Genomic DNA, 27,620 nt, shown 5'->3' on the forward strand with positions numbered 1-27,620 from the left:
CGTAGATGATGTTGAGGCTGCTGCCTCCGTCCATGAGGACCTTGGTGAGCCTGACGTCGCCGATGACGGGGTCGACGACGAGCGGGTATCTCCCTGGGCTCGGCACATGGTCGGGGTGGTCGGCTTGGTCGAAGGTGATGGGCTTGTCGGACCAGTTTAGGTAGACTGGCACCGCCACCTTCAACGAACAGACCTCCCGGCGCTCTTGCTTGCGGTGCCGAGCTGAGGCATTCGCCGCTTGCCCGCCGTAGATCATGAAGCAGTCGCGGACCTCGGGGAACTCTCCTGCCTGGTGATCTTCCTTCTTGTCGTCGTCGTGGGCCCTGCCACCCTCCGCGGGTGGCCCGGCCCTGTGGAAGTGGCGCCGAAGCATGACGCACTCCTCAAGGGTGTGCTTGACGGGCCCCTGGTGATAGGGGCACGGCTCCTTGAGCATCTTGTCGAAGAGGTTGGGACCTCCGGGGGGTTTTCGATGGTTCTTGTACTCGGCGGCGGCGACAAGGTCCACGTCGGCGGCGTCGCGTTTCGCTTGCGACTTTTTCTTGCCCTTCTTCTTGGTGCCGCGCTGAGCTGATGCCTCGGGGGCATCTTCCGAGGGGCGGCCCTAGGGCTGCTTGTCCTTCCGGAAGATAGCCTCGACCGCCTCCTGGCCGGAGGCGAACTTGGTGGCGATGTCCATCAGCTCGCTCGCCCTGGTGGGGGTCTTGCGACCCAGTTTGCTAACCAGGTCGCGACAGGTGGTGCCGGTGAGGGACGCGCCGATGACATCCGAGTCGGTGATGTTGGGCAGCTCGGTGCGCTGCTTCGAGAATCGCCGGATGTAGTCTCGGAGAGACTCTCCCGGCTGCTGTCGGCAGCTTCGGAGGTCCCAGGAATTCCCGGGGCGCACGTACGTGCCCTGGAAATTACCGGCGAAAGCTTGGACTAGGTCGTCCCAGTCGGAGATCTGCCCCGGAGGCAGGTGCTCCAACCAGGCGCGAGCGGTGTCGGAGAGGAACAGGGGGAGGTTGCGGATGATGAGGTTGTCATCGTCCGTTCCACCCAGTTGGCAGGCCAGACGGTAGTCCGCGAGCCATAGTTCCGGTCTCGTCTCCCCCGAGTACTTTGTGATAGTAGTCGGGGGTCGGAACCGAGTCGGGAACGGCGCCCGTCGTATGGCCCGGCTGAAGGCCTGCGGACCGGGTGGTTCGGGCGAGGGACTCCGATCCTCCCCGCTGTCGTAGCGTCCCCCACGCCTGGGGTGGTAGCCTCGGCGCACCCTCTCGTCGAGGTGGGCCCGACGATCGCGGTGATGGTGCTCGTTGCCGAGGCGACCCGGGGCCGCAGGCGCTGTGTTGCGCGTGCGCCCGGTGCAGACCGAGGCTTCCCGCATGAATCGGGAAGTCACGGCATGATGTTCCGAGGGGTTCCCCTGCCTTCGGGAGGCGGAGCTCTCGGTCCGCCGGACCGCGGCGCCTTCCAGGAGATTCTTGAGCTCTCCCTGGATTCGCCGCCCCTCGGTGGTTGATGGCTCCGGCATCACGCGGAGGAGTATTGCTGCTGCAGCTAGGTTCTGGCCGACCCCACTGGATGCGGGTGGCGGCCTGACCCTGACATCGTCGGCGACGTGGTGCTGGAAGCCCTGGGGTAGATGACGCATTTCTCCGGCCTGAGGTTGGCCCGCCCATGCCGGCCCGACGTCCCGGCGGATTGGCTCAAGCGCTCCTGCTCCCTCGTCGAGCCTGGCCTGCACCCCGCGGATTTGCTCGAGTTGTGGGTCGTGACCCCCCGCCGGAACGGGGACCACAGCTAGCTCCCGCGGGATGTCAACGCGAGGCATCGGCCTAGGGAGATCACCGTCCTCCGGCATGCCGAGATGGTTGCCTTCGGAGGGCCCCCCCTAGATCGACGTGGAAACATTCGCGGCTCGGGCCGCAGTCCTCGTCGTCGAGGCTACGGCTACCGTCGGAACAGTCGGAAAGGCAGCAGTCGCATGCGGTCATGAAGCCCCGCATGGCACTGGGGTTGCCAAGTCCGGAGAAATCCCAACAGACGTTGGGCTCGTAGGTCGAGACGTCCGTCAGCCGGTCCCAAGGTGACCGCATACGAAACCCCAGAGGGTTTGGATTCGCCTCTACGAGGGCGTCCGCCAAAGCGGAGCCGCTAGGCGGGTCGAGGCTAAATCCGAAAGGCGTGGGATGGGAATCGGTCGATACCTCTTGGTCGACGGGCGGTGATGAGGTCACGACGGGGACTGACTGCACCATCGTCTCAGGTACGAGGGTGACACCCAACAAGCCTTTCGCGAGCGTGCTGGCGTCGTCCGTTTGCTCGGGATTGACGCGTCGCGGGGAGACAGCGCTCGTCTTCGTCTCAAGCGCGAGGCCGATGCCCGGCGCGCCCCCCGTTGGAGTGCTGGCGTTGTCGACTCGCTCGACGGCCGACGAGGCGCCGCCTTCTGCTTGGCCTTGGTTGCCCCGCCTCCTCGTCCTCCGTCGACGGGGAAGAGGACGGGGCGAGCCCGAAGGTTGTTCTTCCACCACGCGGGGAAGACGTCGTCGATCCCGCCGTCGGCGGGCGGACTGTCGGCCGCCACTGTCGCTGCCGCCCGGCGGTGGAAAGAGTATCATGTCGTAGCTGCCGTCGAGGGACTTGAACTCAAGGCTCCCGAAACGGAGCACCGTCCTGGGCCGGAGAGGTTGCTAGAGACTACCCATCTGGAGCTTGACGGGAAGCTGTTCGTCAACACGCAGCAGGCCCCTACCTGGCGCGCCAACTATCAGCGTTTCGAGACCGGGGGGTCCCTGAGCCGACGAGTGAAGTGTCGCTGCGTGCCCCAGCCCAGATGGGTCGACACGAGGCCGAGCGCGAAGGGGGGAAGTGAGGAGGCCGGAGATGGGCGTGAGAGAGGTGGAAATCCCGCGGCCTTCGTGTTCGTCCTGCGCCCAGGTCGGGTGCGCTTGCAGTAGGGGGTTACAAGCGTCCACACGGGGGAAGGAGCGAGCGGCCTCACGCGAGCGCCCGTCTCGTCCTTGTCCCCGCGCGGCCAACCTTCTCTAAGAGGGCCCTGGTCCTTCCTTTTATAGGCGTAAGGAGAGGGTCCAGGTGTACAATGGGGGTGTAGCAGAGTGCTACGTGTCTAACGGAGGAGAGCTAGTGCCCTAAGTACATGCCATCGTGGCGGCCGGAGAGATTTTGGCGCCCGGTTTGTGTGATGTCGTGGCCGTCGGAGGAGCGCTGGAGCCTGGCGGAGGGACAGCTATCGGGGCCGTCGAGTCCTTGCTGACGTCCTCTTGCTTTCGTAAGGGGGCCGAGAGCCGCCATCGTCAGGGAACGTGCGGGGCGCCATCATCGCCTATCTGGCGGAGCGAGCCAGATGGGACGCCGGTCTTGTTCCCCGTAGCCTGAGTCAGCTTGGAGTAGGGTAATGATGGCGCCTCCTGTTGACGTGGCCGGTCCACGCCCTAGGTTGGGTGATGTGGAGGTTCCTCCGAGGTCGAGGTCGAGTCCGTCTTCCATGGTCGAGGCCGAGTCCGAGCCTCTAGGTCGGGCGAGGCGGAGGCCGTTGGCTGAGGCCAGGGCGGAATTTGAGTCCTGGGGTCGGGCGAAGCGGAGTTCGTCGTCTTCTGGGGCTGAGCCCAAGTCCGAGCCCTGGGTCGGGCGGAGCGGAGTTCGCCGTCTTCCGGGGCTTTGCCCGAGTCTGAGCGCTGGGTCGGGCGGAGCGGAGTTCGCTGTCTTTCGGGGCTTAGCCCAAGTCCGAGCCCTGGGTCGGGCAGAGCGGAGTTCGCCGTCTTCCGGGGCTTTGCCCGAGTCCGAGCCCTGGGTCGGGCGGAGCGGAGTTCGCCGTCTTCCGGGGCTTAGCCCGAGTCCGAGCCCTGGGTCGGGCGGAGCGGAGTTCGCCGTCTTCCGGGGCTTAGCCCAAGTCCGATCCCTGGGTCGGGCGGAGCGGAGCTTCCTATGGTGCGTGCGGCCGGGCCTGACTGCCTGTCAGCCTCACTCTGTCAAGTGGCACCGCAGTCGGAGCGGCGCGGGCGACGCTGTCTTTCTGTCAGACCGGTCAGTGGAGAGCCGAAGTGATGGCGGTCACTTCGGCTCTGTCAGCTGAGGGGCGCGCATCAGGATAAAGGTGTCAGGCCACCTTTGCATTAAATGCTCCTGCGATTTGGTCGGGGTTGCTTCTCGGCGAAGACAGGGCCTCGGGCGAACCGAGAGCGTGTTCGCCGCTGGAGGGAGGCCTCAGGCGAGGCGGAGATCCTCCGGGGTCGGCTGCCCTTGTCCGAGGCTAGGCTCGGGCGAGGCGTGATGATCCCTGACTTGATCGCACTCATCAGGCCTTTGCAGGTTTATGCCGATGGGGGTTACCAGCTGAGAATTAGGAGCCTTGAGGGTACCCCTAATTATGGTCCCCGACAATTGGTATTGTAAGACAAAGAGGAGTGGGCATAAAAAACCAAAACGTAAAATTCTTAAGTAACCATCGCAACCTAGTAACCTCTGCTATCATAAAAGTCATACTTTCATAGTTTCATAGCACATAACTCAACCTTGTACTCGACCGAGAAACCACATTTTCCTTCTTAATCTTAAAAGCAATGAGGGAACCAAAAAATATAATAGGTAGAAAAGAGTGACGAATAGAGGAGTTGATGAATTAAATAGCATCAAAGTAGGCTTAGAGTTGAAGAGATATAGGGTACATGAAGAAGAGATGACGAGTAATGGTCCCACGAAGATAACGTAGGACACGAAGATGACATGGTGTAGAAACACCGCTTTTAATCTAATCACAATCTTACTTGCCAACCATTAGGCAAATAAATGATGATTAACTCAAATTCGTTCGTTTATCGAGCCCACCATCCGATAGAATTCAAAAGAATCTATGTTTGATATAGGATCAATAAATGAGTAGCAAAGTCCACAATCAATATTACAAGCTTTATCTCACATACAATACATGATCAAAATAACGACCTACATCCCGACTTTCTCCCCACACGACCCGACATTTGAACACCCACACTTCCAAACATTTACGTCAATAGAATTGTGATGTTAACATAGGATTGAAATTTCGGCTACAAAACTTTTGTCTACGTAAATAGACACAACGAGTAAAGTTAGGCTTGATTATAGGGTTAACTGTGTGAAGAAAATTTAATGAAGCACAATCCAACTCATCTGTTGGATATCTTGATCCTTTCATCAGTAACGAAGAATCAGTAAAAATGAGCAGATTAAGGTTGGTTTTGCTATAGTTCTCAAGCTCAAGAAGAACAAATAAATACCTAAACAAGGTTCAAATTTAGTTTCAACTTCTATTCCTCCACCTTCAACTCAAAGTTAAAAATCAAGCTATTACAAGTTGGTTGATGTTACTGCTGGTGGTATTCATGAAAAGGGGTTGTTGGAGACCAACGAGTGTATCATATCAAGGACCCAACTGAGCAAAGAAGAGTAGATTGTAAGCAGCGAAAATCGGTAGGAAGCAGTAGTTACAACCAGTCGAAACTAGTTGAAAGCAAGTGCAAGGAGCTGAGTTATCTTCTCACGCGTGCTCTTTTCATGGCTACCAGAATGCTTTGTTGTTCATGTTCAGAATATAAGAAATGCAGACGAGTTATCATCTCACGCGTGTTCTAAAAATTGTACGTACTAGTCTACAGGGGTGGCCTGGCCTCTGCTGCATGCAAGGCTGAGGTAAAAGTATAATAACACAGATGCCGGACGGCTGATATGTTCTGCTGCTCGTTACACTCCACAGAAGGCCTTGAGTTTATCTTGATGGAGAGCGCCTTCTTCGGAAACGCAGAAGCAGACGAAGTCGTTGTTGTCATGGGGCTTGAAACGGGGAGGGTGTTCGTCGTCCACGAGCTCGTCTGCCACCTGAACCTGGAAGCTGGGGACCGAGAACAGCATCGCGGAGTATCTGGGGACGTCCCCAGCGACGGTGATCCGGTGGAATGGAGCATATAGACGGTCGTTCGTCCATGCCTGGAGTAAGGTGAGAAGCACAGCGCAGGAAGGTCAGAAGACAGGATCAGTGTAGAAATGGATGGCTTTAATCTTAGGATCGAGATGTTATCTGATGTTGAACAGTTCAGGCAAGACCTGTGGTTTCAAAATGAATTGGGGGCAAACTAAGTTCTGAATGGCTGCTCAAACTGAATGCCCGGCTAGGTATTCGCTCAAACATTCACAGTTCGTGTAACCGAACATTCAGTTTGCACAACCAATTGATGGCACTTAGTGCAGTGCTTTAGCACAAGATTAGGAGGCATCGACCGCAAGAGTTGGTACCCGGAGCTCGTTGCCGACCATGAAAACCAGCGACGTGGGCGACGGCTGGACGACGATCCACTCGCCACCCCTGCTCTGCATCTCCAGCCCGGCCACCTCGTGCTGGCAGACGACGCTGAGCCAGTTGGTGTCCTGATGCGCCCCGTACCTGACCACCTTCTCCGCGGCGTTGGGCGCCTTGTACTCCGACATCCGGAACAGGTGCCACATGGACGCGCTCAGCGCGTCGTGGTGCTTGGCCACCCCGAGCCCTTCCATCACCATCCGCCGCACGGCCTCCTCCAGCTGGAAGATCCGCTGCGCCGCCTCAACGACAGTACCGCTGCGCCGCCGCAGCAGAGGACAGGGTCAAACCAAAGCCTCGACCTCTTATCCATTCCAGCGAAGAACAAAAAGATCTGCGAGAAGGGACGAGGTTCTCTTATGCTTACCAGAAACTGTCGCTGTTGTCGCCGCCGTCGGGCCACATGAGGCGGGCGAAGCCGCGGACGGACTCGTCCTTGGTGCCGTCCACGATGGCGAGGCTCTCGTAGCCAGGGAACCCCGGGACGTCGCCAAGGTAGCCGTGGAACGGCCTATCGGCGCCGTAGCAGTTGCGGCGCTTGGCGTCGGCGGACAGCGCGAAGAGCGGCCTTACGGCGCCTTCGAAGAGCTCGGCCCGGAGCCTAGGGGCCAGAGCCGGGTAGTGCGCCTCGAAGCAGCCGAAGGTGGCCAGCGCGTCCATCACCTCGCCGCGCGCCGTGCCCCATGCCTGGCCGCCCGGCGCAGACGGGTCCACCTCGGAGAAGTCGATCCTGGGGAGCTTCTTCGCCTCGCCGCCCATCCTCGCCGTCGCAGTCACGGAATCTCGTGAAGCTGGGCTGCGTGCTCTGCTTTTGGTTTGCTGACCCGCGGTGGTTGGACGCCGTTCGTTGACTTCGAATCGAGCCGCGAGCGGAAGACAGGTGGGCTTCATATTTCAGACCCATAATTTCACCGGACCCGGCGAGTGAAGCCCATTGAGTTCTCTGTTTCAGAGCCCGTACAGGCCGAAAAGTTGGCCCAAGTAGAACCCGAACAGACTGTCGATCTATCTAATGGCCGGCGAAACGTTGCAGCCAGAATGTTCGGTCAGACCGTCAGACAAGCACTGACGTTAGCTGCATCATCTGAAGGAGATTGACGGCCACTGACGTTTGCACGCACGAAAGCTTAAGACTGATTCAACCCTTTATATCATTGTTTTGCGTGAATCATCGCATGCCAAGAATTTAAAAAAAAAAACGGGTCGTTTGCAGCGAATTGAATTGGTCTTAGATGGCACAACATAACTAAGTTTATCATCCAACGTGACGAAAACGATCGGCCAGAGTGTTAAGCTTGCTCATGTTTATATAATGTTTGATCGTCTGTAACGATTTCTGGGTGAATTCTAGCAAAAAAAAGCCCTAAAGACATGTTTAGAAACAAGGGAAAATAAAGATACTAGAGAGGCTAAAATCTCCTTGTTTTTTAAAGTTAAATGGCAAAGAAAGTTTAGCCTCTCTAATACTCTCGTTCCCCTTTACTTCCAAAGAAGACTTAAGAGTGTGTTTGTTTGTAACGACGGAACGGAATGAGATAGAACGATCTCTTAAATAAGTTTGTTTGATTCAGAGTCAATGGTTGGAACAGGACTAATGTCCCTAGTTGTCTCTCGAAAATAGAGAGACGAGAAAGGACGTCAGAAAATGTTTCTGTCCTACTGTCTGTTCTAAGCTGTCCCGCAATAAAACACATCCTAAATGGTCTGCAAAGGGTTGTTTTCCACTGGCTTGCAGGGGCAACAACGTCGATGGAGAGGACGAATGGAAAAATGACCAGAGTGGTTTTTTGAATGTTCTGGGGCGCTCCTCGGGTTCATTTCATCTGCCCGGAAGCCTGAAGACTTTGAGCTAATGATTGTGTTAATCATATGGTAAGCACCAAATTACTCCTAGCATTAGTTAATGGTGAACAATATATACATGATGTTTGTTCGTTTCGGATTAAAGTCAGTTGTTCAGACTGCTATAACTGTAATTTATAGAGACAAAACACTGTATAAAGTGTGTTGTCTCACAGTGATTGCATGCTTAACTAGTTTTTTCTTTTTTGAATGAATGGGCAGGAGTCTCTGTCTCTCAGAGTCTCAGTATCTGCACTCAAGTAGTACCGAGATAACAGCCCAAGGAATCGAGACGAGGCGACGGAGATATATTTACATTCCCATAAAGAACTTGCCGAAACTGTACCCCGTCGGCAAGGCAATCGTTGTCCAGTCGCCGGCGCAAATGCAGGCAGACTTTTCCTCGCACGATGTGTGGACTGGCTGACCAGAGCCAATCGTGGCCTGCAATAAACTTGTCGTTCTGCAGCTATCCGTGCCGCCGAAATCCCCCACCACCGATGCCTACAGGCGCGAGCACACGACGAGGTGGGCTCAAGATCTCTCGGCCGGATCAGGTCTACTGATCCGCAGTTCTCTACTGAGCAGGTCCACGCACCGGTACACCACTCTCCCATCAGTCTATGGATCACACGCACACGCATGCCCATGCCTATATAGGCGCCTATGCCAGGCCAATCCATTCAAAATTTCGGTCAACAAGTATCTGCCAGATCTTCTAGATGATGGGTAGGCCGTAGGCAGCAGGTGCCCCATGATGCTGTGCGATTGCACGCAACGATCACCACGTGAGTGCGTTGACGACGGGGATCGGATGGACAGTTTGGACGGGGCTCTAGTCTTATCGGCGAGGCAACGAATTTCTAGAGAGGGATCGGAGCACGTTCCTTCGTCAACGCACATGGCAGGATACACGTCCTCGCATGCGCCTCGATCGTCAACACACATGGCTCCCGGAGTTGGACTGGCGTGTTTGCGGATGAGCGGACGCGAACCGGAAAATTCGCCGGCAAAAGTTTACCGCGCGGACGGCGACGCACGTGCCGGCGTGTGTGTTCTTGCGCCGGCCGTACGTGCGGCGGTGTTTCTTGGAAAAATTCTGGCCTTGCACTGCATGCATGCATGTCGCTTTCGATCTCTGCCGTCGTCGGCACGGGAGGAATTCGACAAGTTTCATTTTGGTCGCTAGATTTTTCTTAGAAATTTACAGGCTGCTGCATGCATCTTTTTGCGGCAGGGGTGGTGGCTTTGGCTTGCCTGCATGGATGCCCAGTACGTGGGTGTGCATGCGTGCGTCATTACAATCACAATTACAATTGATAACTTGGACGACGCTAGTATTTGACAGCTTGGGATTCTCCTCCAAACCTCTCTCGTTACGTTACGTTACAACTGATAACCGGCGGCGCGCGCGTTCTCTCTCCTTCTCCATCCAGCGGCGCGGCTCATCACATGTCGAGGAGGTGCGTGGACGGGAGGCCCGCCGCAGAGGCGGCGGGCGGCAGGTGCGCGGCGGAGGAGTGGAGCATGGTGGTGAGCTCCTTGGACGCGACGATGGACTTGTAGATCTCGAAGATGAGGCGCTGCTCGAACTCCGTGGGCTTGCCGGGCGCCGGGAGCTGCTGCTGCTGCTGCTTGTGGCGCGGCACCCGCTTGGCCCAGAGCGCCTCGACGGCGCCCGGCAGCGCGAGCGCCGACGCGCGCCTGCCCAGCGCCAGCATGCCGCCCACGTACGCGTCCCGCGCCCGCGCCAGCGCGCGCCGCGGGCCCGCCAGGAGCACGCGCACCCGCCGCCGCACGCGCGCGCCGCCGCCGCCGGAGCCCAGCTGCCGCGAGCGGGGCTGCTTGCCGTCGGCGCCGCCCGCCAGGCGGTGGTACTTGTGGCGCCGCCAGTAGGCGCGCACGCCCCGCGTGAACCGTATCGGGAACGCCTCCGCTTCCATGGGTTTCGAGCTGGTGGTGGAGCGAAGCGAGTGCTGGTTTGGTGGATGGACTGACTGCCAGAGCCGGGAGCGCGCGGACCTTCATTTATGCAGGCAGGCACGGTTGGTGGTGTGTGGGTGGGTGGGGGAGGAGTTTGCTGGTGGGGGCGCTGCTGGCGTTCGTGGCGCACGGGGCTGATGACGCGGGCCAGGTGTACGTTGTGCGTATGCTTGCGCGCGCTCGCTTCCCTTTCGCGGCAAGTGCGCCCCGGCGGTTGGTGGCTGCTTTTTTATGATTATTATGGGTATGCTTGTGGCTCCCGTCATACGATGGGACGTCCATCTCGTGATGAGATGTCAGATGTGTGTGAAAGAGTTCTCGGTTCGTGTTGAACGTCTAGAAGCGAATTTCTACTGCGTACATACTGGATATACCGTCGCCGTGCCTGGTCTTGCACTCAGCATCCTGGATTCGACCCTTGGACTTGGAGGATGGATATATTTTTTTGGTCATAAAATGCCGTAGATTAACCATGTGATTTGAGAGAGGAGCAAAAAGAAAGGTCGTCGGCGAACGTCTACACGTATATAGGAGTATTATTATTTTAGCCAAAACGACGAACGGTCGTCGGCTGAGCCGCTGAGGGATCGCGTCTGTCCCGGCCACAGGTCAAAGACTGGTTGCCTCACGATTGTGTGTGTGGCTTTTGCGTGCGCGTTTCATCAACAACCTACAAACCGTTCACGTGTTTCAAACGACTAAACATTATCTGATTCGGTACGTGCATTCATGTTTTCATTCAACACACGTGATGTACTAGCGATGTTTGTTAAATACGCGAGTGCATGTGCTTACTATTCAAGAGTCAACATGCGATATGCACACTTTGTTCAAGCAATCAATGATGGGCGCGTTGGTGTGAGTCGTGCAAGAGCCGCTGCGGACTAATGGGCCGAATGCCTCTCGGCCCGACGATACGTCGGCCCATGGAACGTGAATTTAGCCACCTTCCTCCCTCCGTTATGCTGATGTCGTACTAGCTTGCTCAGTTGATCCGTGCAGTGCCTTACCATTAATTGGCCTATTTTTTCATGTACAAGTACATTTGGTATTTTTTTGAATTTTTTGTGAACTTTATATATTTTGTATAATTATTTTAAATATAATTCACCGCCACGAAAATTAAACTTAATTCGATTTATCTTCTGTTTCACATCGGCAAAACCACTATAAAAACGGCTAAGAGTGCAACAATGAACCGTTTTTAAAAAATAAAGAGGGCTTAAAAACTGATCTAATGGATGAAGAGGAATATCGGCCCAAGCCCAAACAATAAGCTCACAGTCATAGACGTGGTGGCCTTGATAGGGCCCAAGTAATAATATAACCACGATTCACGGTCTCCCGGTTGGATTCCCCGGCAAGCGGCCGCGCCCGGAGCCGGAACCCAACCGACGAGTTCTTCCACCCACGCGACGGCGACACTGCCACCGCGCTCGGAGGCGCTGAAGCCAGCCGAGAGGCGGGGCCCGGCCCCCCGGCGACTAGTAGGCAGCCACAGCCAACCACTCGAAGTGTTCGGTTCCACTTCCACGTTCAGGTAGAGCTCGTCGCCGCAACATCGACCTTCTCCGTCCAGGTGGATTTTTTTTTTCTTGATATGTCATTCTTCAAGTCAGATCTGCTAGTCTAGCACTGTATGTATGTTGGTAGTAACTGTTTGCTTCGGATTAAAGCAACAAGTTTGGACTGCTGCAGCTGTAATCCATAGAGACAAAAATACTGTAGAAGTAGAAGCTGTTACGGATTAAAACCAAGCGGACAGGCTGGAAACTTTTTTTTTTTTGAACAAAGACAGCAAGGTTCATGTAGAGGAATTATCTCCATGTGTACCAGACTAGCAGAATGGATGTTTTTTGACATTTTATTAGTCGTAGTAGCAAAATCATGCCCAGCTGAAAAAAAACAGTTGCAAAACTATGCATCTGATCTCTACTGTGATTCTGGAACTGCCTGTTTACAGTTACAACATTCAAAATGAAAAGTGTTATGCTTGAGCTAAAACTGTTATACAAATGAACAAACCTGACTTGTATTATCTTGGCATATACAACTTGCTTGACACAACACCGGAATTTGAATCTCTCTTCTGTAGTCTGTACACTTAATATACACAACTAAAAATCACTCTCCAGCAAGTAAGACCAGATGTGTGCTGAATCCTGTGCTCAATTTATGCTTCAGCCTTGAGATATTGGTGGAGCAGATGCCTGTGTGGTCATCTTGCTTCTTAGCTCTTCAAAAGCTTTCATGCTTTCTGCATCAAAGCCCCCAGCAAACTGCAGAAGGTAGAGGAATAAGTTACTGATTCGAAGCCTTTAATTTACCTGTAAAGTACCTGGGTTTTGAATATATAGATGTGAGGATTTTACCTGATGAACCCGGAAAGCGAACCTCACACCCTGGAGAAGCAAAAACTCTCTATTGGGCTCTTTCTCAGTGCCTTCTAATGCATCAAGTTCTGAGGCAACCCTCTTCATATACTTGTTTGCAAGCTGGACAGATGCCACTTTGATCTATTCCAACACACAAATAAAATATTGAGTTCATATAGGTGCATACTCCAAGTAAAAGCACACCCGCCTTCATAAGGAATTAAAAATGCATGGTTTCTTTAACACAAGTTTGTCAAAATTGGAGTGCTTGCTAGAGATGCAAACCTTGCCAACTACTCCAGAATCTGACAGCCAGTCAAATGGGATCCCGTACTCCTTGTAGCGTGAGACGGTCATGTCTCTTGTACGGAGTAGTGCATAGACACTCTGCTCCACTCTGGCATATGTATTGACGCTAGTTAGTACAATGAAACCATCACTTTGGGTAAAATTATGTTCATCACATACATATCTTAAACCAGGCAAAAATATTGCTGTTTCACTCTGAAGTACTATGTTAGAGAGAATACTAGGTATGATGAGGACGAGACACTAACTTTTCAAGCAAAGAATACATCTTCTTGAGAGCTTCTTCACACGCAAGTTGTGGATCATCGGTAAAGGTTGAAACCCTGTTCTGTAGCTTTATCAGATCCTGGTACTCAAAAGCTGCTTCTCTTATTGCATCTGTTTTGCTCTCTGGCCAATCAAAATGTTTTAGCACTGCTCTCTCATCAACCTAAAATTTTGTTGATCCTCTTTAGTACTAGAACATGTGTCATAAGTACAATAATTGCTACTTCATGACAGAGGTATTGTATGAAGGGCATGTTCGGGCTGCTTACCAAGAAAGACAACTCCTCATCCAACCAATTTACAAATGCAACAACGTCATCAATATTTATGAAGCTTGCTGCTCGGACCTCATTTGCTAGAGATTCAACAAATTCTCCTTGTGTCTCCACATCAGCTTTTACCTGAAACATTCCATGTTTTTATAAAACATTTGTCACTTTTCATTATTGAAATCTGATTACTAGTTTTAATTATGCATTAATAGTGGAACTCATAAATTTCACAGGATTTTTGTTCAAGATGGTGCCAGCAGAAAATACTTACAGCTAAGAGGAATGTTGATCTGTTCTCAATCTCTCCAATCATATTACTTCTGGCATCAGATACATTGGATGATATTGACCCTAAAGATGTCTCCCTTTTTGCTTCACGCTTCATGAGACTTTGATAGAACTCTACAATCTCCGGCGCACGGTGTACCTTGTCACCCCCGCCAAGGTTCCTTGGTAGAGCACCTGGAGGTGGCGGTGGTGGCGGTGGGCCACCAACTTTCCCTGGAGGTGGTGGTGGAGGAGGTGGTGCACCTGGTGCCCGTGGCGTTTGTACTCCACTTGCAATACTGGTAGCCCCTGAAGCAGCGGTTGATCGAGGGGGAGGTGGTCTGGGAACTCTTGTTGCTCTCTTCTCAACGTTGGCAAGCTTCATCTGGCTCACCACCAGGGTGTTGTTTTGGTTGTCACTGGATTGCTCACTGGATTCAGCATTAGCTGCAGGGGATCTCTCCTTAATTTGAGCAAGTTTTGGAGGGAGTGCACCTTTTGGAGAGGAAATTAGAGCTGAACTGTGGCCACCACCAAACCTTTGTGCTCTTGCTTGCCCAGCCTTCTCTTTTATAGCCTTCTCCCGTTCAGTTGCAAGTTTGTGCCTATCTTTGTAAGCAGGATACTTCTCATCAGCAAAACCTTCAACTGTCTTGGACATCAATTGGAATGAGGACGCGACATTTTCGTCATCCAAGACATCATTGGGATCCCTCTTTCCGTATGTTGTTATGGCTGTACCATCTCCAGCGTTTTTTAGCATTAGAGCTTCCAGTGGGCCCTTTGGTTTCCTCCTTGGAGAGCCACTGATGGAGGAGGCTAAACTACTGCTGTCATCCTTGCTCCTTCCCCACCTTTTGAATTTTTGCATCAGATTAGACCTTTTGCTTAGGAAGCTGTATCTGCTGGAAGAACTGTCAATTGACATGTTGTCAAAGTCTTCGCTTCCAGGTGAAGAAGGCATTGAAGAAACAACACTCTCAAGGTCTGTGTCACCCTGACCCCGTTCAGATCCTGCGTACTCCAACATCAGTTGTTTGGCCCTCTCCTGTGATTTGGGGCTCAGTGTCCTGTTAAGATCACGTGCAGAGACCTTCCCTGATGGAGTCTGATAATTGCGGAGCTCGAATCTCAGACAGGCATTGACCCAGCGCAGGTATACCAACTCCTCTACTTCACTGAACCTGTTCATCTGTAGGCCTTCCACTTGCTTTGTGAGGTCCTCATTTGTATGCCTCAGCTTGTTTATCTCTTCTCTTGCATTGGCAACTACATCACTCTGCATGATATACAGTAGGGTGTGTCATTAGCACATGTTCCAGCTTCTCAAAGTATATCAAACTATATGAATACTTTGCAGAAATCTCTAGGTGCATTCTTGCCTCTCAGGCTAGTTTGGAAACTTAAATCCCCTCCGGGATTCCCGGAAATTGAGCGGGAAATTAGCTCATTTTCCCATTTTCCCATCAATCCCCGGGAATCCCGGAGGGAATTTAAGTTTCCAAACTAACCCTTAGAGAACCTTAAATTCTGACATAGTTGTTAAATGTAATGCTACCTCTGAAATCATGCTTTAGTAAGTACTTTAGGTAACTGCATTTTCATTGTACTGGTCTGAAAATATGTTAATTCTATGCTGTGTAATATCTTGCATAATGATAATCATGTATAAGACGAAATTTCAATTTTGCAGTCATCTTGATGAGATTTGTTTTCTGTTTATGAGAAGGGCAACTTGTAGAGACTCATAATACTAAGATACCTCAGTTATTTTCCCTTCAGCTGCATCCAACTTCACAATGAGATCTCTCTTCTCATACAACAACTCCTTGTTCTTCCTCCTTAGCTCAAGTACCTCCACTTCCAACTCCCTGAGCTTCTTCAGCTTCCGTTGAACCTCAGCTTCCTTTTTCCCCGCCTCTTCCTCCTTGGCCTTCAATCCGATGACCTGTTGTTTCAGCAACATCAGCTGACCCTTTGTCTGGCCTGCTTCTAGCTGTATCTGCCGCTGCAGCTCCTTGATCTTGCCTCTAGCCGCTTCAAGCTCTTTATTGGCAACCTCTCCACATGCAACGTCATCTTGCAGCTTCTTCCGCTCCGCCTGCAGTGAGTTTATGGTGTCGTTGAGCATGTTGATCTCCGCTGTCTTGATCTTGAGCTGCTTTTGCAGTTCGGCGATGTCAGTCTCCATTTCCTTCATTCCATAGTACTCTAGCAGCTCGCCCTCAAGCTTCGCCTCTCTCTCTTCCATTTCCCTCACCAGGCTGCGCAGCTTCTCTATCTCAGAGGCCTCGTTAGCCATGTAAGCGTTGTTGTACCGTGACCGTCCATTAACGTCGAAGCGATCGCTTGGTATAGGGATGTCAATGTCTCCTGATAGGAGGCTTTCGATCTCGGAAAGCATATCATCGTCGTCATCGCCTAGCGAGCGGGCTGAGTTGATTATGCCGCTGATTGTTTTAACCTCTTCCTTCTCTTCTTCTTTCTCCCCCTGTAACAGCAGTTGGAGAGGTAAGTATGACATAGGCCACTAATACAACACAATTTTCTTTTAGCAAACTTTGAACTGACATAAGATGTACATACATGTTCAGAATTGTTAGCCTTATCCTTCCTTTTCCTTGCTTGGACATAGTCTGAAAACAGGGACCCTTGAATGAAGAATTCAAATGAAGAGAAGAAACCTAAGGAAAGGAGAGCAGAACAAGATTGGTACCTTTGCTGTGCCTGGCCCCACTGTTAGCTCTCTGAAGAGTTAAAGCTGCGACGGAGGCTACAACGACAAAGCCTAATCTCACAAGCATGACTCCGTTCACTCATCACTCTGCTGGCCTCAACCGGCAGGAGGGCCGAGACGGGGAGCCCCCTCTACTCATCAAAAAATGGTGACCCGGAGTTAGAGCAGCAGGTACGAGTGGCCTATCAGGCTAAAACTCTCTTCATATCTTTTAGCCCAGAGATGGAGATGGATTGGAGGAGCTGCTTGCGTGCGAGTGCTGATGAACACACACCACCGGAACATGTGGCTGGTTTTATTCATCCTATTTCGGCGCTGCGATTGCTTCTTATGTGTTTATCCGGTTGCAAAAACGAACTCATGCAAGTCACTTTCATGTCTGTGTCCAGTATACTGTCGTACTATCTGGTAGCAGACAAAATTTCTAAATGCTGATGGTACAGGGAGGAAAGAACGCCTCTTCGTGGCTGCTGCTTTGGCCCGGCCGTGAAGTACAGAGCGAAAGACTTGTGGCTTGGAAGCCGGTAGGCCCATTTGCTATGCACGGGATGACGAGAATGGGTGGTGCTGGCCTGCTGGGTATCACAAGAAAAATGACGAGGGGAGTTATCAGGCTCACAGGATGGAGCATGTCGTTACCCTGACATGGATCAGTCTAGATTTGTTTCATCCAAAGCAATACTGGATTTTTTTTTCTTGTTTCACTGTATACGCTGGAAAACTAGGACAGATTTTGACTGGGCGTAATTGGAATAACTGACCTAGTTAACTGCTACTGCCTCTTTCCTGAATTATAAGGTGTTCTAGAGGCGCATAGAAAGAGCTAAAAGCCTAAACATCTTATAATTTAGAACTCATGGCACTATTTACCTCCGGTTTAAATTCAAATACTGTTTTATTATATTAGAAGAATATTTTGTTGCATAAACTGAATTGCTTGCCATGGTAGGCGCGCTTACCCGTTTGCCCGTTTGCAAATTGCACTTTTGGGATAGGTAGCTAATCATAAATTATTTGATCATTTTCCTTTTATTGTACCAATGATCCTTGGTCCCAACTCCAAACCATGAATGCATAATGACTTGAAAGACATAAGACTATTTTCAGCAATTTATCTATATGGTCACTCAGCATTGTTTTGCACTATAGATTGCATTGTTCGCAAAGTAAATTTTAAATATGTATAAATGGTAAGTTGCTGGAGATAGCCTAACCATAAAAAAAATATGCAATAACGGAAATTGTAAACATGTAGGCAAGTAGTTAAGACAGCGAAATTGGATAGGTCAACAGATGTTTAAATAATAATTACGTGTATTAAATATAATTTAATTATAAAACTAATTACATAGACCAAGACTATAAAACTAATTATATAAAACTAATTACATAGATTAAGACTAAAAAACTAGATATGAAGACAAAAAATTTAAATCTAATTAAATCTATATTTAATATTAATAATTGACATTCAAATATTTGATACGAACTAAACTTCACGGGAATCAAACGCCCCTAGCTTCTCATCGAACCACGGAAAATACAGAATCTTCTAATCACGAGGACTCTTCACCGTTGGTCCTTTTTGCAGAGCCAGTTAGACGCCTAGAAATAAAGAATCGATTGTTAATTCGAGGCACCAAACGAGCTGTAAATGTTCCAAAATAACATTGTCAAAGGTAATTTATAATTTTTCTACCTTTATACTTTTGTCTTATTTATAAGATTTGCATGTTGATTTACACATTGCTGCGCCGACGTTTAGCCTTAAGGTCCGTGCTCGTGCTCCCCCACCCCCGTCCCACTAGGACCAGACCTGGGTCCTGGGCAGTTCTTTGGAAGCGCCAAGCCCCCGCAACCGGCACGAACCGCCACTTCCCCACACGCCCCCTCGCCCTCGTGTCACCACCACACCACCCGCGCGCCACGGCCTCGGCCTCGCTGCCCTGCCCTGCCCCGCCCTCCACACCGCGACGCGCTCCCCGCGGCAATCGGGCGTCCCCAGGAGCACGCACGTCCTTCCGCGGCCCGCGCGGCCGCGCCCAATGCCCAGGGCGCGCGGTTTATGGGCGGCCGCGCCCGGTCCTTCCTCCGCTGGCTCCGTCACCGCTCCCGCCGCGTCTCCTCCTCTTCCTCCTGCTCCTTCCACCTGACCTCCACCACCGCTAACAATAACGACAGCACCGACACAAGCGAAGACCTCCGTGCCCGCTCGCTCCCGCACCAGCACCGCGCCGGGGAGGAGAGGGAGGTTGAAGCAGAGGAGGAGCGGGAGGTCGGAGAAGAGATCGCCGCCGAGGGCCCCGAGCCCGCGTCCGAGGTGTGCATTGTCTTGGGGGATCCGGAGCCGGGTGCAGGACCGCGCGCACCGCTGCGCACCGAGCCGCCACGCATGGATCCGAGCAAAAAGGTGGGTCAACTCAACATCGTCCCCGACTCCCCGTGATCGCGCTCTCGGATCGCTTTCGACTTCCTTTGCTGTTCCCCATCCGCTTCTGACGTCATGTTTGGGTCCGTCCGCTGATGGTGACGGCGGCTGCTCACTGTACCCCTCGTGACCCGCCACTAGATTTCTAATGCTGGCGGTTGCCGTTCCAGGGAGTGGACGAGTGGTGCTGGGCAGGGCGAACGGAATTTCATCGAATGGTCTTGATTTTGCGCATTTCCTGTTGGATCTGCGTGCGCAGTTGGGTTCAAGTTCAAGATGGTGCGCGCAATGTGGTGGCATCAGAATGATGCTTCGATAACGGGGTTATGTTGGTGTGCTCTGAATTGTCGTACCACTCAACTGTTTGCGCTTTACGGAAACAATCGTACGACCTCTAGTACTGCCTTTTGGAAGATCTAGGTGGCTTCCATTGCCTTTTTATTGTCTCTGTCATTTAAAACTGAATAAATTTACTTCAACAGTAGTTTGGAAAATTGCAGTGTCCTTGTTTACTTTTTCATGAGGCACTGTTGTTTTCCAGCTTATTGTTGACTTGGGAACAATCACCTTCAATGTTTACAGTCAACCTAATTGCTTTTGTGTTACCCTCTAATGCAAACTAAATCCAAGGACCCCCAGAATGCCCTCGTGTAGCTAGGTTCTTGTCTGATTTGTGCATGTTGTGTTGCCTATTTCTTTTGAAGAGGGTGTGTTGTCTATTAGAATGTTCACAGTTGTGTTGTCTATTTTGACAGGCATCCTAAGTTGAACTCTCTTCCTCCCTTTCAGGAATCTGAATTCTTCACCGAGTATGGTGAGGCAAGCCGGTATCAGGTCAGTGAAGTCATTGGCAAAGGGAGCTATGGTGTTGTGGCTGCTGCCGTCGACACCCAGACTGGTGAGCGTGTGGCTATCAAGAAGATCGTTGATGTCTTTGATCACGTCTCCGATGCAACTCGCATCCTTAGGGAGATCAAGTTGCTCCGGTTGCTGCGTCACCCAGACTTAGTTGAGATCAAACACATTATGCTTCCTCCTTCGAGGAGGGAATTTAGGGATATCTATGTGATCTTTGAGTTGATGGAGTCGGATCTCCATCAAGTAATAAAAGCAAACGATGATCTCACAGCAGAGCATCACCAGTTCTTCTTGTACCAGCTGCTCCGTGGGATGAAGTACATCCATGCAGGTTGTTAGACTCCACATTGAGTGGACTTGTTAATGGTTTGTTACGTTACTTCTTGTGAGCTTCAGTTTCTATGCTTGTTCTTGGTTTTGCAGCAAGCGTCTTCCATCGGGATCTTAAGCCCAAGAATATTCTAGCCAATGCTGACTGCAAGCTGAAGATTTGTGATTTTGGCCTTGCCCGCGTTTCATTCAATGACACTCCATCAGCCATATTCTGGACGGTAGCCATTTTGATATTGTTGAGCAAAATTATGTTTGTTGAACAGTCAAGACTTGATTTTCTTATGATGTAGAATCTTTTGCTGTAGGATTACGTGGCCACTAGATGGTATCGAGCTCCAGAATTATGTGGCTCCTTTTTTTCAAAGGTGATGTCTCAACTTAGCTTCAATTTGCGATCAACATATCAATGTATTTTTCCTCTGAAATTGTTACATTAGTTTGATAAGTTTGGATCCAACATAGCGATACTGGTTCCAGATTATCGTCTGTTGTCAGGGACGGATGTAGCAGTGGGCGGGTGGGGCTCCAGCCCCTCTACCGCTCCTGAGTCTTTAGAGCCCCACTAAAGCCCCTCCTAAAATTTAAAACATACATTGTATAATCTTATTATGGTCTTTATTATTCATCGATGTTTATATCGCTGTAACGATTTAATTCAGTCCCTCCTATTTAATATCGGCTAACTTCCCTTTGCGCACCAACATTTATCCTTTTAGTTTTAGATTTTCTACTACTTTTGCAAGATATCTGGTTCAGATCTTTTATTCTATGTATTGTGTTGTCCTTTCTTTTTACAGCATTTAATTGCAATATGCATGTTTTTCTTCCTAGCAATTTCCAAAGAAATAAACCGTCCACTCCACTCCTCAATGCCCCTTTCATTAAAATGTGAATATTGAACATATAGACGTGTTTTAGGCTCTCTCCAGCATATCGTGCATGTTGTCGTGTAAAAGACAGTTTTGTACTATAGATAACACTGTTTACAGAATGAAGTTTGAAATAGACCGTGAGATAGGAGAGCTGCTGAAGGCAGCCTTACATGCAAATTTAATGCTGCAGAACTGGATGTGTATTACTTGAACAGTGTGTACATAGTGTGGAGTTTGATGTATCAGCTTGTTTTACAAATTTTATAGAATCACAAGGTTCTGAATCTGGCATTAACTTTTGCAGTACACTCCTGCCATTGATATTTGGAGCGTAGGGTGTATATTTGCTGAATTGCTCACAGGGAAGCCACTCTTTCCAGGGAAGAATGTTGTGCATCAGTTGGATCTTATGACTGATCTACTTGGTACACCTTCAGCAGAGTCTATCTCCAAGGTATGCTCACTAGTTACTAATGAGACCTTAATCTCACTAGTTACTAACGAGTCTCATTTTCTGTATTCCAGGCAGTACTCTGTTTCAGATTTTTAGGTACAGAACTTGTATAAAATGCTTTCATCGGTAGTGCTCAATTACTAACTTACCAATTGTTCATTTATATTTATTTCCCTTTCTTTTGAGGACTATTTCACGGTGCCTCTTTAAACAAGTGCTTCAATGTTTAGTTACCAGAAAGTACAACAGTTCTGTACCAATTGACATTAATATTCAATAGCAACAATCTTTTGCTATTCCTCTAGAGTCTAGATTTTGTTGGAAACGAAATGCCAACCGATGGATGACATAAAATCTTGTGTCCTACACTAAACTATTGAACCATTGCAGATAAGGAATGAGAAAGCTCGACGATACATGAACAATATGAGGAAAAAGCCTCGGGTTCCCTTTACTAAAAAGTTTCCAGGGATAGATCCTATGGCTCTCCATTTGCTTGAACGTCTTCTTGCTTTTGATCCTAAGGAACGACCAAGTGCTGCTGAGGTAGATCTAGTTGAATCCAATTTGTGTTCATCATAAAGTTAACTTTTGATCTTTTATGCATCTCTGGTTGGTGCTGAAGGCAGAGCTTAACCCTTTATCTAAAATTATTTCACCTTTGAAATGCTGGATAAGTTGTTCCTCCGAATACTAATCCATGTAAATTATATTTCAGGCCCTGGCAGATCCATACTTTAATGGATTAGCAAATAATGAACGTGAACCCATAGCACAACCTATCTCAAAACTTGAATTTGAGTTTGAGAAGCGGAAACTGGCCAAAGATGATGTCCGAGAATTGATTTACCGAGAGGTACTATTGCTCAATTACATTCTTGACATCATTGTAGAGCTGCTCCTTTCATTACTTTTCTAGCTCTTGTTACCTCTCTTTAGATTTTGGAGTACCATCCTCAAATGCTACAAGAATACCTACAAGGAGCAGACCACAATCAGATGACCTTCATGTATCCAAGGTGGGGTCCACTTTTTTGTTTAACAAACACACATGTGCTGAACTCTTCGCTGAGTATAGTAGTTGCCTAGTTATATTGGGAGTATAACTCTCATGTCTGTGCATGACAGTGGGGTGGATCGCTTCAGGCGCCAATTTGCTCATTTGGAAGAAGGTACTGCAAAGGGTGAAAAACACAGTCCACAGCTGCGACAGAATGTTTCTTTGCCAAGGTTCTCATCAAAACCGACACTTAATTTTCCTTAACCTTGCAATATTTTTGTGTCTCTAGCACGTGGATCCTATTTTTCTGTCATCTTTTGGGCTTCCTTAGGGGCTGTTTGGATACAAGGGCTAATCACTAGCTAACTAAAAAACAGTCCAAATTAGCTCTAGTGCATCAAACAGGAGGGCTAATAGGTAGTCTAATTTTTTAGACAAGCCTTTGACTAGTTGTTATCCAACTAGCTAGTCAACCATAGCTAATTTGGGCTACTTTTTAACCCCAACTAGTAAGCAGCCATGTGTATCCAACTAGTTTTGAGAATTTTTACGGAATCAGGGACGTTCAATTGGTTTTTCTAGAGCTTGCATAGATACAGTAGTATTGATTGAATAAACAAAAGAGATACCTTAAGCATAATTCCATTAAGGTCCCTGTTATAGTAGTTAAGACCTACCTGCATTATCATTTTTTCATAAAATAGTTAAAACATATAGTGTTGTTAGTCTATAAAATTTGAAATATTGATGGTTAAAGCTAAAAGATTTGACTTAGGAGAAAATTAAACAGGAGTAAGTACTTGAACTAATAATCCTTGTATCTTGTCTCAGGGAAAGAGTAATTGGCAATAAACATGGAGATGGCAATACAGGTGATAAGCTAGCGCATGCCTCAGTGACGGATGGCATCAGCCAACCGAGCTTGAGTGAGAGAAGCTTTCTGAAGAGTGAAAGCATCAGTGCTTCCAAGTGTATAGGTGAAAAACCGAAGCATGTCAAAGATGTAATACAACAACCACATCAGTTCTATACTTGCTTCCTCAATTATTTGATGTAGTGAACTGATATTTTAAATTAATCTGTACTTTTCCAGGGAGAATCTGTTTTAGAGAGCGTGGATGAAACAGTCGATGATTTGTCGAAGAAAATTCCTCAACTGAAAACCTGATTTTTCTCAAGTTCACTGGAGCAATGAATAGCTCGTAGTATGGCACGTTAGGTTCTCAAGACGATGGACCTACGGCAAAGGTCTATAGCCAATGAGACCACAAGTTCTAATGCCAGTAATTCTGTTGTGATGTAAATTTCCTCCCATTTGTGTTTGTACTTCGCGACTGCAAACAACCTGTTTCTGACTAAATGGCTCGTGTTTTCCTCCGTGGAGCCATCACCATATTCTGTAAATTTTCAGTTGGAAGTGAATCTTCAGCTGCAGAGGCATATTTGATTTTCCCCCAGCAAGTAGGCCTAGGCATTCAGTTAATTCTGTAAAGTTGGTTATGGAAATTTTCAGTTTTGACAAAATGTTAACTGAATTTGCTACCAAATACTCCATTCTAAATTACAAGACATTTTGATTTTGATTTTTATGCACACAACTTCTGCTATGTATTTAGATACTATGTCAAGATATATAACAAAAGTAATATATCTAGAAACCCAAAGGTATTTTAAAATTTGAAAGGGAAGAAGCAGCGTCAAAGATTGCTCCTAAGGTCTAATAAATAAAGCACTATGTTGTATCTAAACTATAACAATATTTTCTAGCTAGTTTTTACTTACAAACTATAGGTTGTATCTAAACTAAAACAATATTTTCTAGCTAGTTTTACTTACAAACAACGAGGTCGCTATTTTAGGTTTTTATTCTAAGGATTTTTGTTTATTTCGGTACTCAACCACATATTTTTTTTGTGCCCATTTTTTGTATAGAACTTTGACTTTTCATGCTCTTAGATCATTTTTCATATTTTTCATATTTTTTCGTGTGCTATTGCTCATTGTTTTAGGTGTTATGGAGTCCCACAACTATAAAAGATATATTTGTTTGGAATTATAATCTGTCTAGATTATAAAATCATACTTTTTAACTAACACTAGTAGAATATAATCTCAAACAAACATACATTAAGTCCTAGACATTTTTAGACAACTATTAAAGTCACTATGATGTAACTAGGCCGAGACAACACTTTTCTAGCTAGTTCCTGCTCATAAAAACAAGTTATTGGATTTTTTACACCCGTGAGAGGTCAAATAATCGGGGTCATGAGTTTTTTTTGTTATTTTGGATTTATTATTCCTAGCCTTTTTGTTTGTTCTAGAACTCATACACATTTTATTTCTATTGGGCCATTTTCTAATGTAGATTTTTGACGTCTCGTGCTCTCGGACTGATTATCACATTTTCACCATTTTTGTGGGTTATTGCTCACTGGTTTCAAGTGTGTTGGAGGTCCCAGACTATTCTTTAAATTTTCTACACCCAGGAATCTCAAATACCTAGATTTTCTAGCTACTTTCTATTTATAAACAAGTTCTTTAGATTTCTACACCCATGCGGTCAAATATCTATGGTTAAGAGTGTGTGTGTTTTTTTTGCTATTTTTGCTTTATTATTCCTACGATTTTTGTTTGTTTCAGAACAAAGATGCATGTTGTTTTTGTAGGGCCCGTTTTCTATTGTAGATTTTTTTTTACGTCTTGTGCTCTCAGACCGATTCTCATGTTTTACCATTTTTCGTGAACTAACTGATTTTAGGTGTTTTGGGGTCCTAGAACTATCAAGTCCTAAACATTTTTAGTCAACTATGAATCCCACAAGGTTGTATCTAAGATGAAACAATATTTTTCTAGCTACTTTCTATTCACAATCAACAAGTTTTTTGGATTTGCTACACCTGTGATGAGATAAAATACCTCGGGTCACGAGTTCTTTTAGAAAGTCACATAGAGAGGGGTGAATAAGCGAAACATAAAAATTATAAACTTTGAACACGCACTATACTCGGGATTAGTGTTAGAAATAATTCGGAGTGTGAAAGATAATTTCTCTTGCAATGAGTTGCTCAATCAATACAGATAACTTTGAGAGCAAACTCAAATCAATATGAGCAACAAAACTTTTAGAGAGAGGGGGGAGGGGAGAAACAAATCGAATGGTAAAGATTAATACAAGTGGACACGACAATTTGTTTCCCGAGGTCCTGTTATAAAGAACCTACTCTCCGTTGAGGAGGCCACAAAGGCCGAGTTTATTTCAACCCTTTCTCTCTCTCAATCGATCACTTAGATCAGTCGAGTGCTTTTTCTCAACCTCACGGGTCACTAAGACCCCGCAAGGATCACCACACAATTAGGTGTCTCTTGCAAACTTTACAAAAACACTTAGAGAGTTTAGATAGAGATGAAGAAAGCACGATTAAGAAAACCAAGTAACAAGAGCAAAAAATGAAACACGAATCACACTCTCTCAAGTCACTAATCACTAATGATCCCTTGTCTCGATTGTGGAACTTAGAGAGATTGGAAGCTTTGAATGTATCTTGGAATGGATTGCTAGCTCTTGTATTGAATGTGTATGAGTGGAGTGCTTGGATCAAGTGAATGGAGGTGGTTGGGTTGTATTTATAGCCTCCAACCACTTTCTAGCCGTTGCTCCTTTTCTACCGACCGCGGACGGTCCGCGCCCCGTGTCCGGACGGTCCGCCCCTACACATCAACGACTAGAATCGCAACGGTCAGTAGTAACGGCTATATTTACGGCTATAGTGCATTTAATGCGTCATTAGATGTCAGATAAAGTAGTCGCGGATGGCTCGGTCGTGCACCCCGGACGGTCCGCGAGGACGCTAAAAATGCATTTTACCGAACCCGTCACCTTCAGGTTTTTCTGGTTTTTCAACGACTGGACAGTCTGCGCCTAAGGCCGGACGGTCTGTGCTTGGTCTCGGACGGTGCTCGCTTCTCCTTCGGAGGGTCCGTAGTGTTAACTTCTGTTTTTGCAGTGTTCCTGTCCGAAGCTCACCCTGGTGTCGCGGACGGTCCGCTGCAAGGGCCCGAACGGTCCGCGCATACGTGTTTTTCCAAAAGGCTTCTCCTGTCCGGGATAATCTACGGTATTCCGAACAGTCGACTTAGAGTAGTTGTAGATAAACTTATCCACCTGACAAATGATCAACGGGCAAACTAGTTAGTCCATAAGGTTTGTGGTGGTCGTCAAACACCAAAATTTATTATTCCGAGGCTTTCTATTTGTTTTAGAACTCAGACACATTTTGTTTTTCTATGACCCATTTTTTATTGTAGATTTTTTATGTCTCGTGCTCTAGGGTCGGCTCATGTTTTTATCATTTTTCGTGAGGTATAGTTCTGTAATACCCAAATTGTAAGGAGGAATAAAAGTTGCAAATGTTTCCCTTTATATATTTGTGTGCATCTCTATTTATCATCACATGAGACTACTCCTGTATAAAAATGAGTAAATCCTTAATAAGACACAAATAAGCTATTGCGTCATATTGGATTTTTGTTTGTTTGTGCATTTAAAACAACAGTAACATGGATAAAAAAATAATATATTATAATGAGTAGAAGATTTAGATTAAACCCTAGATTTGAATTTGGGACTATTATAGAAAAGAAGAAAGAGATATTATGAAACACCAAAATAAATCCATAAATAAATAAATTGACCCCACATTGATATATTCAAATTGAATGATTAATTTGAGCACAAAATCTTGTGGAGAAATCAAGTGTTAGATTTGAAAATAAAAAGGGAAAACAAAAACAGAAAATAAAAAGGATAAAAGAAAAGGGAATGGCGTATTGGGCCCACTCCCGAATGCCATCTCCGCGGCCCGAACCAATCACCTCGCCCGCGCGCGCGTGTATCCCACTGCATCATGGGACCTACCGGGCAGCCGCATATTCCGCGCTTCTTCGCACCCTTCACTGGTCGGCGGGACCCACTTGACAGCTACTTCCCCGCGCCCACGACGCGACTAATCCTTCTCTGCGCTGTGGGACCCGCAGGTCAGCATGTCGTCCACCTCCCTCAACGGGCGCTCCCGAACTCGGCGGGAGACCGCGCCGGAATCATCGGGCCGTTGAAAACCGACCCCGTTCCCTCTTCGCGTATAAAGCCTCTGTTGCGGCACTTCCCTAATCGCTTTGCCCCGCGACCCAAGCGCCAACGCCGTAGCAGAGAGAGGGAATAGAAATCCGCCGTCGCCGCCGCTGTGGGAATTGGAATTGGTGGAGCCTCTGGCCCCGAAC

At 48.3% G+C, this 27,620-nt stretch overlaps 4 protein-coding genes and 1 long non-coding RNA gene across 7 annotated transcripts; 2 read left to right on the top strand and 3 right to left on the bottom strand.

Moving 5' to 3' along the window:
* Positions 1-5,521: 5,521 nt before the first annotated feature.
* LOC100272852 (putative 2-oxoglutarate-dependent dioxygenase AOP1) lies at positions 5,522-7,107 on the bottom strand. The gene is made up of 3 exons (NM_001147305.1): positions 6,711-7,107; positions 6,280-6,601; positions 5,522-5,973 (listed from the first exon to the last, which is right to left on the bottom strand). Exons 1-3 carry the CDS (start codon positions 7,100-7,102, stop codon positions 5,731-5,733), a joined length of 957 nt encoding a protein of 318 aa, NP_001140777.1. The 5' UTR covers positions 7,103-7,107; the 3' UTR covers positions 5,522-5,730.
* A 2,248-nt stretch (positions 7,108-9,355) lies between these two features.
* LOC103630767 (uncharacterized) lies at positions 9,356-10,187 on the bottom strand. Its single transcript, NM_001149374.2, has one exon. It carries the CDS (start codon positions 10,126-10,128, stop codon positions 9,634-9,636), a length of 495 nt encoding a protein of 164 aa, NP_001142846.2. The 5' UTR covers positions 10,129-10,187; the 3' UTR covers positions 9,356-9,633.
* Positions 10,188-11,293: 1,106 nt separating this feature from the next.
* LOC109940241 (uncharacterized) lies at positions 11,294-17,301 on the top strand. 3 transcript variants are annotated; one of them, XR_002262929.3, is made up of 3 exons: positions 11,406-11,747; positions 16,294-16,566; positions 16,839-17,301. It is a non-coding gene; the product is annotated as an uncharacterized lncRNA (long non-coding RNA). The 3 variants fall into 3 exon arrangements; XR_004850418.1 differs by having other exon boundaries at positions 11,294-11,708; positions 16,294-17,296; XR_004850417.1 differs by having other exon boundaries at positions 11,296-11,747; positions 16,294-17,296.
* Positions 12,017-16,787, bottom strand: LOC109940240 (protein CHUP1, chloroplastic). Its single transcript, XM_020539666.2, has 9 exons — positions 16,375-16,787; positions 16,245-16,294; positions 15,421-16,149; positions 13,663-14,937; positions 13,389-13,520; positions 13,101-13,282; positions 12,829-12,940; positions 12,541-12,684; positions 12,017-12,447 (listed from the first exon to the last, which is right to left on the bottom strand). The coding sequence occupies exons 1-9, from the start codon at positions 16,460-16,462 to the stop codon at positions 12,349-12,351; spliced, it is 2,811 nt and encodes a 936-aa protein (XP_020395255.1). The 5' UTR covers positions 16,463-16,787; the 3' UTR covers positions 12,017-12,348.
* A 1,203-nt stretch (positions 17,302-18,504) lies between the features above and the next one.
* LOC100191498 (uncharacterized) lies at positions 18,505-23,792 on the top strand. The gene is made up of 11 exons (NM_001136930.1): positions 18,505-18,805; positions 19,613-20,012; positions 20,105-20,232; positions 20,320-20,379; positions 21,191-21,340; positions 21,731-21,886; positions 22,059-22,196; positions 22,280-22,359; positions 22,469-22,570; positions 23,172-23,343; positions 23,434-23,792. The coding sequence occupies exons 1-11, from the start codon at positions 18,788-18,790 to the stop codon at positions 23,506-23,508; spliced, it is 1,479 nt and encodes a 492-aa protein (NP_001130402.1). The 5' UTR covers positions 18,505-18,787; the 3' UTR covers positions 23,509-23,792.
* The last annotated feature ends 3,828 nt before the right edge of the window (positions 23,793-27,620 follow it).

Source organism: Zea mays, chromosome 6, assembly GCF_902167145.1.
Source record: "Zea mays cultivar B73 chromosome 6, Zm-B73-REFERENCE-NAM-5.0, whole genome shotgun sequence".
NCBI lineage: Eukaryota > Viridiplantae > Streptophyta > Magnoliopsida > Poales > Poaceae > Zea > Zea mays.